This window comes from Musa acuminata, chromosome BXJ1-6 (assembly GCF_036884655.1).
Source record: "Musa acuminata AAA Group cultivar baxijiao chromosome BXJ1-6, Cavendish_Baxijiao_AAA, whole genome shotgun sequence".
Taxonomy (NCBI): domain Eukaryota; kingdom Viridiplantae; phylum Streptophyta; class Magnoliopsida; order Zingiberales; family Musaceae; genus Musa; species Musa acuminata.
The window spans coordinates 8,461,298-8,474,068 of NC_088332.1; the positions used below are offsets into that span (position 1 = coordinate 8,461,298).

The window sequence follows — 12,771 nt, forward strand, 5'->3', positions numbered from 1 at the left end:
GATTTTATCAATAAAAATATAAAAATAAAAGATAAAAATATAATTTTAATATTTCGACTAGTGATGACGGACGACATTGATAGAAGATGGTATCATTGAGATAGCGGATGACTATTGTACGGAACGATAAAAGGTAAGGATCGTTTTATATCTACGTCAATATCGATATAGTTATCGAAAGGTTCTTTCATTGTTCTACATCTATATCGAGACTGCCAACATAGATGTCAAGTAGTCCTTATCTTTTATCATAGCTCTTCTCGTTAACTCGCGGTCTCTAACGATATCGTTATTTTTTATCAATTAAAATATTAAAATTTATATTTATATATTTTTTATATATTTTTATTAGTAAAATTGAGTAAGTGTATCTGTATATTTTATTTTCTTAACTATAAAAATATTAATATAACGGATCAAAATACTAAATATACCTAATTAACCCAAGGGAATGGAATGGGTGAGTAACTCCGAGAACTGTCCGTTGCTTAGTTGTATTTTAGTTGAGGTGGAAAAGGATGTGGAATACGTGTGGGGTAGGAAAAAATTGGAGGTATCGGCATTGTTCTTTAACGAGGGGACCGTGCTCCGTGCATGTGCCTGCATGACCATTACGTGATGAGGGAAGTTCATCCATTTGTCACTTCTTTATCATATCCAATACCACACAGGGTTTTCACTGTCCGCGTCGACTGTTGCTTTCGTTTTCCAAACAGCGAGCCACAATAATAATGGCTGAACAGAAAACACAGGAAATCAATCAGGATGACAGCACCGTCGGGGCCGGGTGAACCATAGAAGTGGTGGAAGAAGAGGTGCCTCCCATTTATTTGTCCTAATGTCCTATCGTTCGTAGACGGAGGAGGAGGACCGCTCATCGTTGGACGGCGTGGAGAGAGAGGTGCAATGAAAAGCTACAGAAAGTGATGTTTGCAGATCCAGGATGGGCATACAAAAGCGTCTCATAAAGATTTGAGAGGCCGCCTTTATCTAACATAGCAGGTACTGCTCTGTCCTGCAGCCTAATCCTACAACTCTACCTGCCCATTCCATCACCAAAATGCCACCCGACACAGTATCTACCCTTCCACTCGACACCAGGCGGGAAGCATGTACAGTCGATGCGCTACGGCACATGACTACTTCGATGCCTCAAAAAATTAAGGTAAATGACTGTTCACCATGGGAATTGTTGGTCTGCCAGCGGTAAGACAACTTCGAAGTTTCGAGAACAGGGGGGGGTGTCACTCTTAAGATGGCCAACAATTTACTGCGGCAGTTGGCGAGAAGGCAGCTTTATCAAAGATCTCTGACGACAGATCTTGGAGAGCACAACTCACGCCTCGCTGTGACTCGGTTGTGAGGAAGCTCGCAGAGAGGGAGAGGGAGAGGGAGGACCACGCCCACCACCATCACCACCACACGGTAGCATTGAGGAGCTATTAGTGACGCATTCAGGTCTGATCCTCTGGACAATCCACTGAAAGAGAAAGAAGCCAAGGTGAGCGAAGCCACCTTCACATCTCTCATCCACGACCCGTCCCTATCCATGCCGGCCTTTTTGTATTTTGGCAGCTCCTCCCTCTGCTCCGTGCGGCGGTTGCGTTCGGCAGTAGGCCTTTGCATTAGCTTTGGTAAACGACGAAGGCATTCACAAGAACTAAAGCTGATTCATGAGGCAAGGCCAACACCTAATCATCCCTGGGCTGGCCGTTCTAACGTAAGATCCACCAGAAATTACTTATGTTGAACTACAAAAGAGTTACCGATCAAAATCAATACCGGAAAGCTTACGTCCAGCGTCTCTCTTTACCAGTGAACGATAATCTTTGACGAAAACTGAACGGGATGTTGAACTGAAGGTTAAATAAATAACAGCGGCAGGAGCTAGAGGAGCAATGGTAGCAATCTGACTTGGGCAGAAGAACCATGTTCTGAAGGTGGAAGCTTGAATACATCCACTGTTGATACACACAAGTTGGTTGCTATGGAGCATCACCAATTACTACAGACAACAAATAGCAATAAGAAACAATGATACACGAAACCTACATGACTAGTACCCGACCCATCAAAGCAGCTTAAAGAAAGCTCAACTGACAAAGTAGTGTAGCTACAACAGAAGCAGGACCTACAATTTTTTTCTTTTTTCTTTTTTTTGTTTTGAGGGGGGTTAGTCTGGACTTCTGTCCTATGCACTTATCATGTCGTGAAGAAAGTCCAAAGCTTTTTCCCAATTGAACGATTTTGGTCATCAGAGTTCTCTTCAGCCTCGTCGCTGTCATCATCTTCACTGCATCCATCATCAGGAGTGGCAGGTTCTCTTTCTACTGCTGTTGCCCCATCTGCCATGACCCCTTCTATGCCAGTCTGCTTGCTGAATTCAACCGACTTCCCAGCATCATCAGCATGGCACTCCTCTATCTCGTGCTGTCAAGAGTCATCATAATTAAGACCTCAGTCACACATTAAAAAATTAAACAGTTCAAGTATCTTCCAAATATTAAACAGTTCAAGTATCTCAAGGTGTCAATAGAACCAGATATGCTCAATAGCATGCTCTAATTGGTTACACTGGCTACACATGAAGCATTCCATAAATTAGTTCGGCTTATCCTAATATGGTCATTATGGCAGCAACTTACTCTTGATGTCCCAAGATTAATTCCTGTGGGACTTATGTAACTAAAGTATAAACATAATTCTTGTTGGCAAAACATTGATGCTTTTATTAAAGTCTTATATCAAAAAGATGACCCAATGAAATATTTGGTGATAGGACCGATCCAGCAAACCACAAATCATGGTGAGGATTAACAAGGTATATCCACTTGGAGCTAACAATGGAGGCAAACAGTACAATCTGAAACTTCCAGAGGATTGGGTCCTTCCCATATTTATGCACCACACAGAATGGTAAACTCACCGAGACAGGTTTCTGGAATATCTCCTGGACGTCCAAGACATTTTCTGCAGCCATCTTCTGCATGTCTACTGATTTCAGACTCTCAGCAGCAAAACTTGATGCCGGTTCAACATCTAGCCTCAATTTGGAAGTTCCTTCTCCATCACCATCTCCCCTCAGTGATTCATCTCCAGAGGGTTGCTGGTGACCTCCTCTTTTATGCCCTTTAGTCTGATCAGATATTGACCTGGCTGCAGCAGCACTGAGAATTCAAAAATATGAACAAGTTATTCAGCCACAGCTTTCCATAAGATATTCAAGATTGTTAATGATAATAAAACTCACATCCTTGAAATTTCAAGGTGAAAGGTTGTGGAAATCAACAACATACACATAGAAAACAACAGTAGTTCAATGTTGAGCAGAGGTGGTGATTAAAATTTAAGCGGGCCTATACATTTCTAGTGCAAACTATATTTTAAAATCCAAAATATACCAGACAAAATATCAGATATCCTACTGAGATGAACTGTTTGAAACAGAGCTTTGGGACATGAGCCAAACCAAAAACGTTCAACCCCGGCAAAGGAAAGAAACAGAACACATCCACAGCACAACCCATCCAGACCTAAAAGAATCTAGCCTAACAGAAGACTCATATGTGCAATTTCAGTCTAACAACAAGTATACTTATAACAACTGCATCAGATCTAAAATCTGAACTCTACATCAAGATAATGTGTTCAAACAAAAAATGAATGCATACTAAAAGCAACTCACATTGTAGAGTGCCTGAAATTGTAACGTTTTTCCCCAGGAGTCTGAGTTTCTGGAATGTTTATTTGTCTCCTTTTACGGCGCCCTCCAAGTGAAATGCTCTCTGAACGAGTTTCACTGTCCTCCCCATCCAGCTCACTAGCTGCAGCCACAGATATGTGAGTAAGACCCCTCTTCTGCCCAGCATGAACTAAATTGCCTTCGGTAGACTCTTGGATATTCAAAGAACGCTTTGCAAGCCCATTTGGCTGCCCATTCTTCCCCATAGAGGTCTCACCAAGAATAGCCTGTGCTTCTTCTACAACTGCTTTCACCGTGCGTGTTCTACTGATCTTTCTAGGCCTACCACTCCTCTTAGGCTGGCGTGGCTTCTCATTTGAAGGTTCAGGCTGGGACTCATTTCTGGGTGGTACAGACAATCCTCCTCTCTCATTTTCATTAATGGGGTGAGTAAGATGAACAGCTACCTCCTTGATGGCATTATCTGTCTGGATCCCAACAATATCAGCTGAATTATCAGCAACACCAAAAGAAGATTCCAGCTCCTCTCTAGCTCTGCCTAACCTTTTTGATACTTCGTTGTCCCTGATTCCACTATCTGATTGGGTTCTCTGGGTGTCAAAAGATTTGGCAAAAATTCCTTGTGACGGTGCAGGTTCATCGCTGGCTTCACCATCCAAAGCTTCTCTAGCAAGTCTTACATCAAGAGAAATAGGGTTCTTCACCTGGTTTTGTGCTGTGTCCTCCGATCCTTTTGGAGAGAAACTAAAAAATCCTGAACATTTTCGCAGCCACGATAAACGACCACCTGAAGACACAGATGGAGACACCATATGCCGAGGAGATGTTTCAGAATCCTTGGCTTCCAAACGATCCTCGAATGTCAGACTTGGTAGCTGAACAACTTCAGTATTTTGCAGACCAAGAAGATCTAAGTTACAAACCGAAGAGCCACAGTTCTTGCAAATCTTAAACTGATTGGCCAGACCAAGGAATCGATCTCTCTCCTCCACAAATTTTTCCCTTTGATCCTTCAATTCCCTACTGAGCACACGAAGAGTGTCAATATCCTTCTGAATCTCAAGTTGGTCAGTTTTAAGACTCTCTCTGAAAGCAGAGAGATCTTCTTTTTCCCTCTCTAATCTATCTTGTTCCATTTCTAAATTCCTGGATTTTAATTCAAAATCACTGCTTACAGATCTTATTTCATCTAGCTCGATAGTCATCTTTCTCTGGAATTCACTCTCTCTGTCTTGCAAGTCCTTCTCCATAGCCTCCTGCCTTTTTCTCATATCCATCTCCAGCTCATCTTTGCGAAGCTCAAATTCCCGAGCCACAGCAGAGCGCTCCCTCGTGAGCATCTCATGAACATTCAACCTCTCATGTTCCATTGTTTTCTCAAAAGCTTGTTTCTTCATCCTAAGGTCTTCCAATTCTGTCGCAATGCTAATTCTTTTTGCCTTTTCCTCATTCCTAATCCTTTCCTCTTCATCATATCGCCATTTTCCAAATCTTACTCGTTCATCATTAATCTGCTTTGTCTCTAACTCTAATGCTAACTGTTTCTCATCCAACAATTGCCATTCTTCCTCAAATTTCTCCCTTTGCTGGCGCAAATCCTCACTATCTCTACAAAGTGAATCCTTCATTATCATGTAATCTTCAATCTCTTGCTTCAGTTTTGACTTCTGCAGGTTATGTTCTTCTCTCTCTTCCTTGGTAAGTCTAAGTTTTTCCTCCTCTTTGATAATTTGTTCCTTCGCAGCTTCTATTGTAACCTTCAAGCTCTCCAGTTCAGAAATAGATTTCACAATGTCCGCACGATCTCTGTCCAGCTGCTGCTTATCTTCCTCCAACTTCTTCTCATAAATTTGTACAGATTCCTCCCACCTTTTCAAGGCTTGTGATTTTGATTCAAGATTTTTTTCCATTTCCTTCAGTTTCTGCATGTTAATCTCCAAAGCATGCTCTCTTTCCAAAATTTGCTCCTCTTTATGGTCAAGTTCTTTTTTAATCTCTTCCACTTCATCAATTTTGGCTTTCATCTCTTCTTCAAAGGATTTTCTTCGATTCTCCATTTCAAGTTCAAACTCATGTTTCTTGGAATCTAACATAGCATTATGATCATCAAGAAGCTTTTGAATCTCCACCTTCAGAAACAGAGAAAGAAAAAGTCAAATATGATATGCATGAAAAGGAATAGGAACCAGATAAATATTCAAATAAAATCTAAAAGCAGATGCCACGGTGCATTATGCCATGTAAACACATGCACAGACCAATTTTCAACCTATGTCTACTATCTGCTGACCAACATGATCAGGACATACAATGCCTGAAAGAATCTGGCCCTGCTAAACAAATACGAAAATAAATAAACATACAATGAAAATGGGATGGGAATGACAAATATCCATCAAGTACCATCATCCGAAGCAAAATGCGCAATATTTTTATAATATATATGTCAAAATGCAAATAAAGAATAGGCATACCATTCAGGTAAAAACAATATTTTTAACATCCAAGTTCTAGACACACAAGCTTCTCAAGAGAAATGAGACATCACGTCCACAGACATGCACAACAACAAGCGAGCATATACTGCCATGCAGATAGGTCGTCCAGTTGCTACAAGCAGATTTGCTCCAATTGGAAGTAATTGCTCAAAATCAAACTCATAATAATCCAAATCCAGGTCAAGATTGGCAAAACATTAAAATTTTAGAGTTTAAAAAAATTCCTTATTTGATAATAAATGGCCTGAATACACATGAGTTTGTTCATGCCTAGCAGAAACTTTAGCTTTTATATCATGAAACTTTGCCCATTTAACTAAAATTTGAAGGTATAAAGTGTAATCCCCCATGTCACAAGAAAAGCATAATAAAATCTCACAGAACAACAGGACTGTGATAATAGAGTTGAACTGTGATCTATGAAATGATCAGAATGCATTTTAAAGAAAAAGAGAGAGAAAAGTACTAAGTGAGATCAAGACTTGGTACAACAGCAAGGTTGCCCCTTTGCGACAAAAGAGACCAGGTCTTGAATCACAGTAATAGCCTCTCTATATTTAGAGATAAATATATGAACCCTTCCAGATCCCACATTGTGGGGAGCCTCGTGGACTCCTCATGGACTGGTATGCCCGGAGAAAGTAGTATAAACAACATTAGACAACAAAAGCTGGCCCACAGCAATGTTTCATAAAGAAAATGGCAACTCGTTGCCATCCTGATCCATCAACCAGCATGCATCCGGCAAACATGGTGCCAACGAGTGCCATAATACCACCTATGTCAGCATGGCAACAGCACTTATGCCCACTAATGGTTTCAGAAGCATGCAAAGCCAAGAAAAACCATAATCATGAGGATAGATGAAAATCAGAATTGGATCTCGAATGATAAAGCTTAAGCTAAATTTTAACTCTAGAATTCAAGAAATTTAATTGACATGAATAAGAAGTTAAATATTTGACTAATTAACTCGTTCATCGACCTTAATGACCAGTACAATTACTAAAGTCTTCTCACCAACTACATGAATGATTAAACGATTCCAATATGATACATACGAAACTAACAATCAGATGCCAACTCATTTACATGTTCCTCGCTCAATCACTGATGGATATATGACCCCAATATTCATGATATTCTCCTAATGAAATTTGATGCCACTTAGAATTATTTAAAACCATATCTGTAACACAGTTCCGAACTGGTTGGATTCTTGTCTGTCAGTACTTTCAGCCCATATTGTCCTAGCCTCAGATTTCACAAATAGTAAAAAGAAAATGACATAAAAGCAGTAGTACCACAAAGGCAATTCAACACATTCTGTCCGTCAGTACTTTCAGACCATAATATCCTAGCCTCAGATTTCACAAATATTGAAAAGAAACTACATATAAGCAGTAGTATCACAAAAGCATTTGAACACATTCTGTCTCTCAGTACTTTCAGCCCATAATATCCTAGTCTCAGATTTCACAAATAGTGAAAAGAAAACTACATATAAGTAGTAGTATCACAAAGGCATTTCAACACATTCCTAGTCACCTTAAGATAAAACTTACTCTTTCTCTAGAATTAAGTTTTTCTTCTCTTGCAAATAACTCCCTCTCCTTCCTCTCGAGACTCCCCATCTTGATTTCTGCTTCCTAAAATCAAAAGTTTGATAAAATAAAAAATTAGACAATGATGACAGTAGGTGACCGAGGGAAGAAACTGCACCAAATACCATGTTAAAGAAGCCTGTACCTTCTCTTTAGAAGCTAATGAACTTAGTCTTATGGTGATATCATCCTCTTCTAATTTCAAGGATCTCTTAGAAGCCTCGATTGCTTCCCGTGTCTCTTCAAGCTCTGTCTCTTTCTTTTTAAGAATGTGATCTGCCTCATTTGCACTATCTTCTCTTTCATTGAGGAGTCTCTGCTCCTCAACAAGCCTCCTTTGACTCTCTTGCAGCCTTTTCTCCCAATCAAACAAATGTTCTCTTTGTTCAAGAAGGTCCTTTTCATGTGCTTTTCGTCTAAATGATAATAATACAAGTCAAATGAGTTATCTATTGACTAGAAAAGAAGGTAAAATGAAAAAGGAGCTAAACATACTCAGATGTTAATGACAGACAATCTCTCTGGAGTTTCCTCTCGCGTGCCTCAATATCCTCCAATTTTCTATTTGTCTCAGAATTTCTGCGACCTGCTTCTGCTAGCTTAGCATCTGCTGCATGCATCCTGGCTTCAATTTCCAGATATTTCTCTTCTAAACCAGTCTCTAAAGCATGAGCTTCACTCAACTTCCTTTCGGATGAAAACTTGACTTCTGAAATTTCGAAGCGCACCTCACGCAAATCCTTTTCAAGCTGACATGATTCAATCAACAAGAAAGGGAAAAGGAAAATAAAGGGGATCAGAAATGTCTTTTCTGTAAGATAAATAATCACTATTTCATGGACAAAGTGCAGCACAAAGATGTAAAGGTACATGTTTAAACAAGATACCAAAAAATATACCTGAGAGATAAATAGGGTGATGTTATTTAAAGCAAAACAAATAGGACAAGCTCAGAAGAAGTATGTTGCAAAATTTGAAAAAAACAATGGTCTAAAAGAAATATACATTAGAGAATGATGAGTCTTCTAGTTCAGACACTGATTCACAATAACAAATAATTGAGGAACTCCGTGGCTAAAAAACCTACACACAGATGCATGATACAAAAAAAATAAGGGCCTAAAAAAGTTTTAAAAGACAGGTAGGAAAAAAAAATAAACATATATGAAAAAGCATTAGCCTATTTACATATGTAACTAAAGCTACAGAAGTTACGTTTTCATATGTATCACCATCGGCACATGTTTCCTTAAATGATGATATCTTCCATTATAATTAAAACCTAGTTAACTACAAAATCCATTTTTCAAAGTCATCCCCTTAGATGACCCTTGGTGAAATACACCATTTATCTCTGCTAAATACATCTGCAGCTTGAGTGGGTCAATCTGAGCCCAATAAAGTCCAATCGCTCTTTAATGTGCTTGTATATAATTTTGTAAAGCCTGTGTGCGGCTTGGTCTAACAAAATGAAATCTGATTTAAATTTTGGTCAGGCTCAAGTCAAGTAGTGAGGCAACCCAACCCAACTCAACACATGTAATAGAAGCCCTAAACCAAAGCTATTTCTTTCTTAAGCATTTAAATTTTCACAAAAAGAACATCTTACATTTTTTTAACATACTCCTACTTTACAGACAAAAGCACTTCAGCCATGATTGATTGATCTCTTGATGTTTCATCAGTAACTGCATTCATTCATGTGTCTGATCTTGAGCAAGAAATTTCACGAAAGACATAGTAGGCCAAGAGATGTTCCCTTATAATAAGTTCAAAAAGAATGAAGTCAATTAAATCTAAGTCATTAGTGCTTTTCAAGGTTTATGAAAAAGCCTCAACAGCAGTACATGGTGATAAGTAAAGAATAATAGTTCAAATTCCAAAGAATGATACCACAAGCCCAAGCCAAGCTCCTTGGGGGTATAGTTGGATTATCAGTAAGCAACAGGTTAACTTCAAATGACTAATGTATCCAAGCAGTTGCTTAAATGTAATGTGGAAGTAAAAAGTTAAAAGTCAGACTCATACAGCTGAAACTTTTTGCTTCTCAACCCCCAAATCCTTCAGCCAGGTCTCCTCACGCTTTTCATATTCAGAGATCGCAATCAAATGTGCAGTTTGTTCCCTCTTCAGAATCTCCTCTGCCTCTGCCAAAGCTTGCCTAACTTCTTCATACCTAGCAATTGACTCCTTCTTCTCAATCAGTAAAAGACCCATATTGTATTGATATTCATGAAGCTGCATACAAAATATCACAATGCAAAGTTACTGAATGGTAACTATCTGAAATATGGAAAAATTTTCTGTATCTGACAAAAGTAAGGTATTTTATTTGACAATATAAAAGAAATTAAGAATTGAACTGAATGGAATCTATGAGAAGCAAAATTTACAAAATTCAACAGATTGCCGAAAAATTATAAGCAAAAAAAAAAAGAAGTTCCAGTTGATCCAACCTCCAATAGTGACTTGAAGACCAATATAAACCCCATGTAGCATCAACGAAATTTAATTGACCACATACTGATATGCAACAATATGATAGTATAATCCATAAGAATAATCATGGAACTCATAAAAGAAAAGCTATCAAGACCAAGCTTGCAAAACTTCTCGTGTATTTTTTATCAATTCATAAGAAAACTCTGTTTCAACCAAGATCAGATCAGACCAAACTGTTCAGAGGCATCCAAGAAAAAGAGAGACATAAAGTTGGAGAAGCAATGCACTTGTTGCTCTTTTCACTTGAAGTTCAAGATGGGTTTGGTTTGTTCAGGATCATATTAGAGTTTGACTAGAAGCAGATGCTTCGAAAGGAGAAACAAGTAACGTTTTACTTGACCTATCGATTAGTTTATTTGCAATCAAGTAATGTTATAATTCTTAATAATATGTTTTTCTTCGAGGTATATGGAACCACAATTTGCATTAATCTCTGGATCACAGAGATCCAAGTGGGTACCTCAGGCATCATGCTATGTTCGTGTTCAAGGAACGGGTAGAAATAGACCAGCACAGTGTTTTCGGTATTATATTATCAACTGAACATGAAGTAAAAAAAAAGCATGTCCAAGTTCATTGGATAAACCAAACAAATATACGGCACAACAGATAAAAATTAAGATACAGCCAAACCAGCTTGAGAGAGTATAGTCATCATGATGTAATGAAAAAGAGATCTTGCGTTGAATTCCCTAAAGTACTACTATATTGTCCCTAGCACGTAAGACGATGCAAGTGAACATGAACTTCAAGATTTATGTTGCATTACTTTCATCATGTGAAATAATACATAACCAGTTAGGGACCATCACAATAAGGACGGGAGTAAACTCGCATATCTTCTAAACTCAGATTATTATACTTAACAAGGTAGGATCCGCTAACTACCAATACCATTGAAAAAGGAACATGGAGATGATTGCAGAACAAGAAGAAAGATAATAACCTCTTTCTCGAGCTCTGTAATCCTCTGAACAAGAGCTTCCCTGTCTTTTCTCTGCAGAACAGACTGGTCCAGCAATCCAGCCTCGCGAAACCGCCGCCAAGCCTCCACCTCCGTGCTGCCACCGAAGGCATCCTCGCCATCGTCACCAAGCAAAGCCTGTGGTGGCGGTGCTGCCTCTACCACGCTCTTCCCCTTCCCCTTGGTGGAGGCCAGTCCACCGAGACCTCCTCGAGGGTTGGCCGTTGAACCCGAGCCATCGTCGGCTCCGCCGCGAATCCTCGGCGAGAGCGACCACCCTTTATTCTGCGGGGTAAACATCAGGAAGCCTCCTCGTTCATCAAACCTCACAAAGCCTAAACCGTAGCAAGGTCTCCTGGTCCTCCGATCGGAAGCCAGAAACCCAAATCCCCAAACGAGGTTCAAACAACCGAGAAGAGGAGAACTTAACGCCCAAAAGGTAAAAAGAAATCAAGCTAAAAGCAGAAATAAGAGAATTTCTTCTCCCAGACGAAAGAAAGGCTTTCTTTTACAGCCCTAATTTGGAGAGAAACGGGATCAAAGAAAGATCTTTACGGCCCTAATTCGGGGAAGAACCCTAAGAGCTAAGGAAACGAGAAGCGAAGAGGAGGACAGACGAAACCCTAGAATTGCAGAGGGATGACTGAGTTGGCTTTCTCCGCTGCATTTCTCTCTCCTCTTCTTATCGATGGTTTGATGGAGACGTAGCCATCGGATATATGGACTAGAATACCTAAATTCCCCTTACCATGGCGTGATGAGATTCGCCAAACAAAGGTACGGGAAGGCTGTTAATTGGTGAAATATGAAGCTAGGGGAGGGTTTTTTCGGTACTCAATCGCGATCCGAGTGCGATGCGGATGGATGGATGGATGGATGGATGGATTCAGGGTTTGGAAGGTAATGATTGTGGCACGGAAAGGGGATCCCACTCACAGGGTAAGCATCTGTCTCTCCGGTGCCCACGTGCAACTCCTTGATCTATCATCGATTTTTATTTATTTATTTATGAGTAAATTGTTCTTCCCTCTTGATTTATCATCTCCAGTATGATACAGTAAATACTCGTGAATTAACGTGTGGATTTGGTCGTCCTTTATTTTCATCTTACTTCGTCATGTTTGTCTCCCCCCTCTTATTCATTCATTACCCCTCGATTTTTATCCGATTAGGAAACATATACCTATTGCGTATCAGTATGTAGCATCATCGCGTCATCTTATGGCAACCATCATCGTATCATAACCATCTCTTAGGGACAAGCCTTGAGATGTTACATGGACGGATGAATGGCCGAGATTTGGTGTTCGGATCATCTATTATCGAATCTAAAAGACAAATGATGAGGATTTGGCTCATTAGACGGACTATATGTGCGACTCCGCTCCAACAATTATTCGGATCAGAAATATTCTCACACGTGAATTAGCCGCGCCGGTTCGCCCGAACCAATTAGCCGATCAGTTAAATGCAATGCACATCATGTACAGCTAGATGGAC

General features: G+C 39.7%; 1 protein-coding gene across 1 annotated transcript; it reads right to left on the reverse strand.

Moving 5' to 3' along the window:
* Positions 1-1,914: 1,914 nt before the first annotated feature.
* Positions 1,915-11,934, reverse strand: LOC135676033 (nuclear matrix constituent protein 1-like). The gene is made up of 8 exons (XM_065186794.1): positions 11,254-11,934; positions 9,834-10,043; positions 8,301-8,554; positions 7,951-8,221; positions 7,767-7,850; positions 3,686-5,832; positions 2,927-3,167; positions 1,915-2,430 (listed from the first exon to the last, which is right to left on the reverse strand). The coding sequence occupies exons 1-8, from the start codon at positions 11,569-11,571 to the stop codon at positions 2,203-2,205; spliced, it is 3,753 nt and encodes a 1,250-aa protein (XP_065042866.1). The 5' UTR covers positions 11,572-11,934; the 3' UTR covers positions 1,915-2,202.
* Between the last annotated feature and the right edge of the window lie 837 nt (positions 11,935-12,771).

Bases quoted from the DNA above. Each gene is read 5' to 3' on its own strand.
- LOC135676033 (XM_065186794.1), bottom strand. From the start codon at position 11,571: ATGTTTACCCCGCAGAATAAAGGGTGGTCGCTCTCGCCGAGGATTCGC. The intron at 10,044-11,253 runs GTTATTATCTTT...TTTTGTATGCAG, and splicing joins TTACAGAGCTCGAGAAAGAG to CTTCATGAATATCAATACAA. The intron at 3,168-3,685 runs GTGAGTTGCTTT...TTGAATTCTCAG, and splicing joins AATTTCAGGCACTCTACAAT to TGCTGCTGCAGCCAGGTCAA.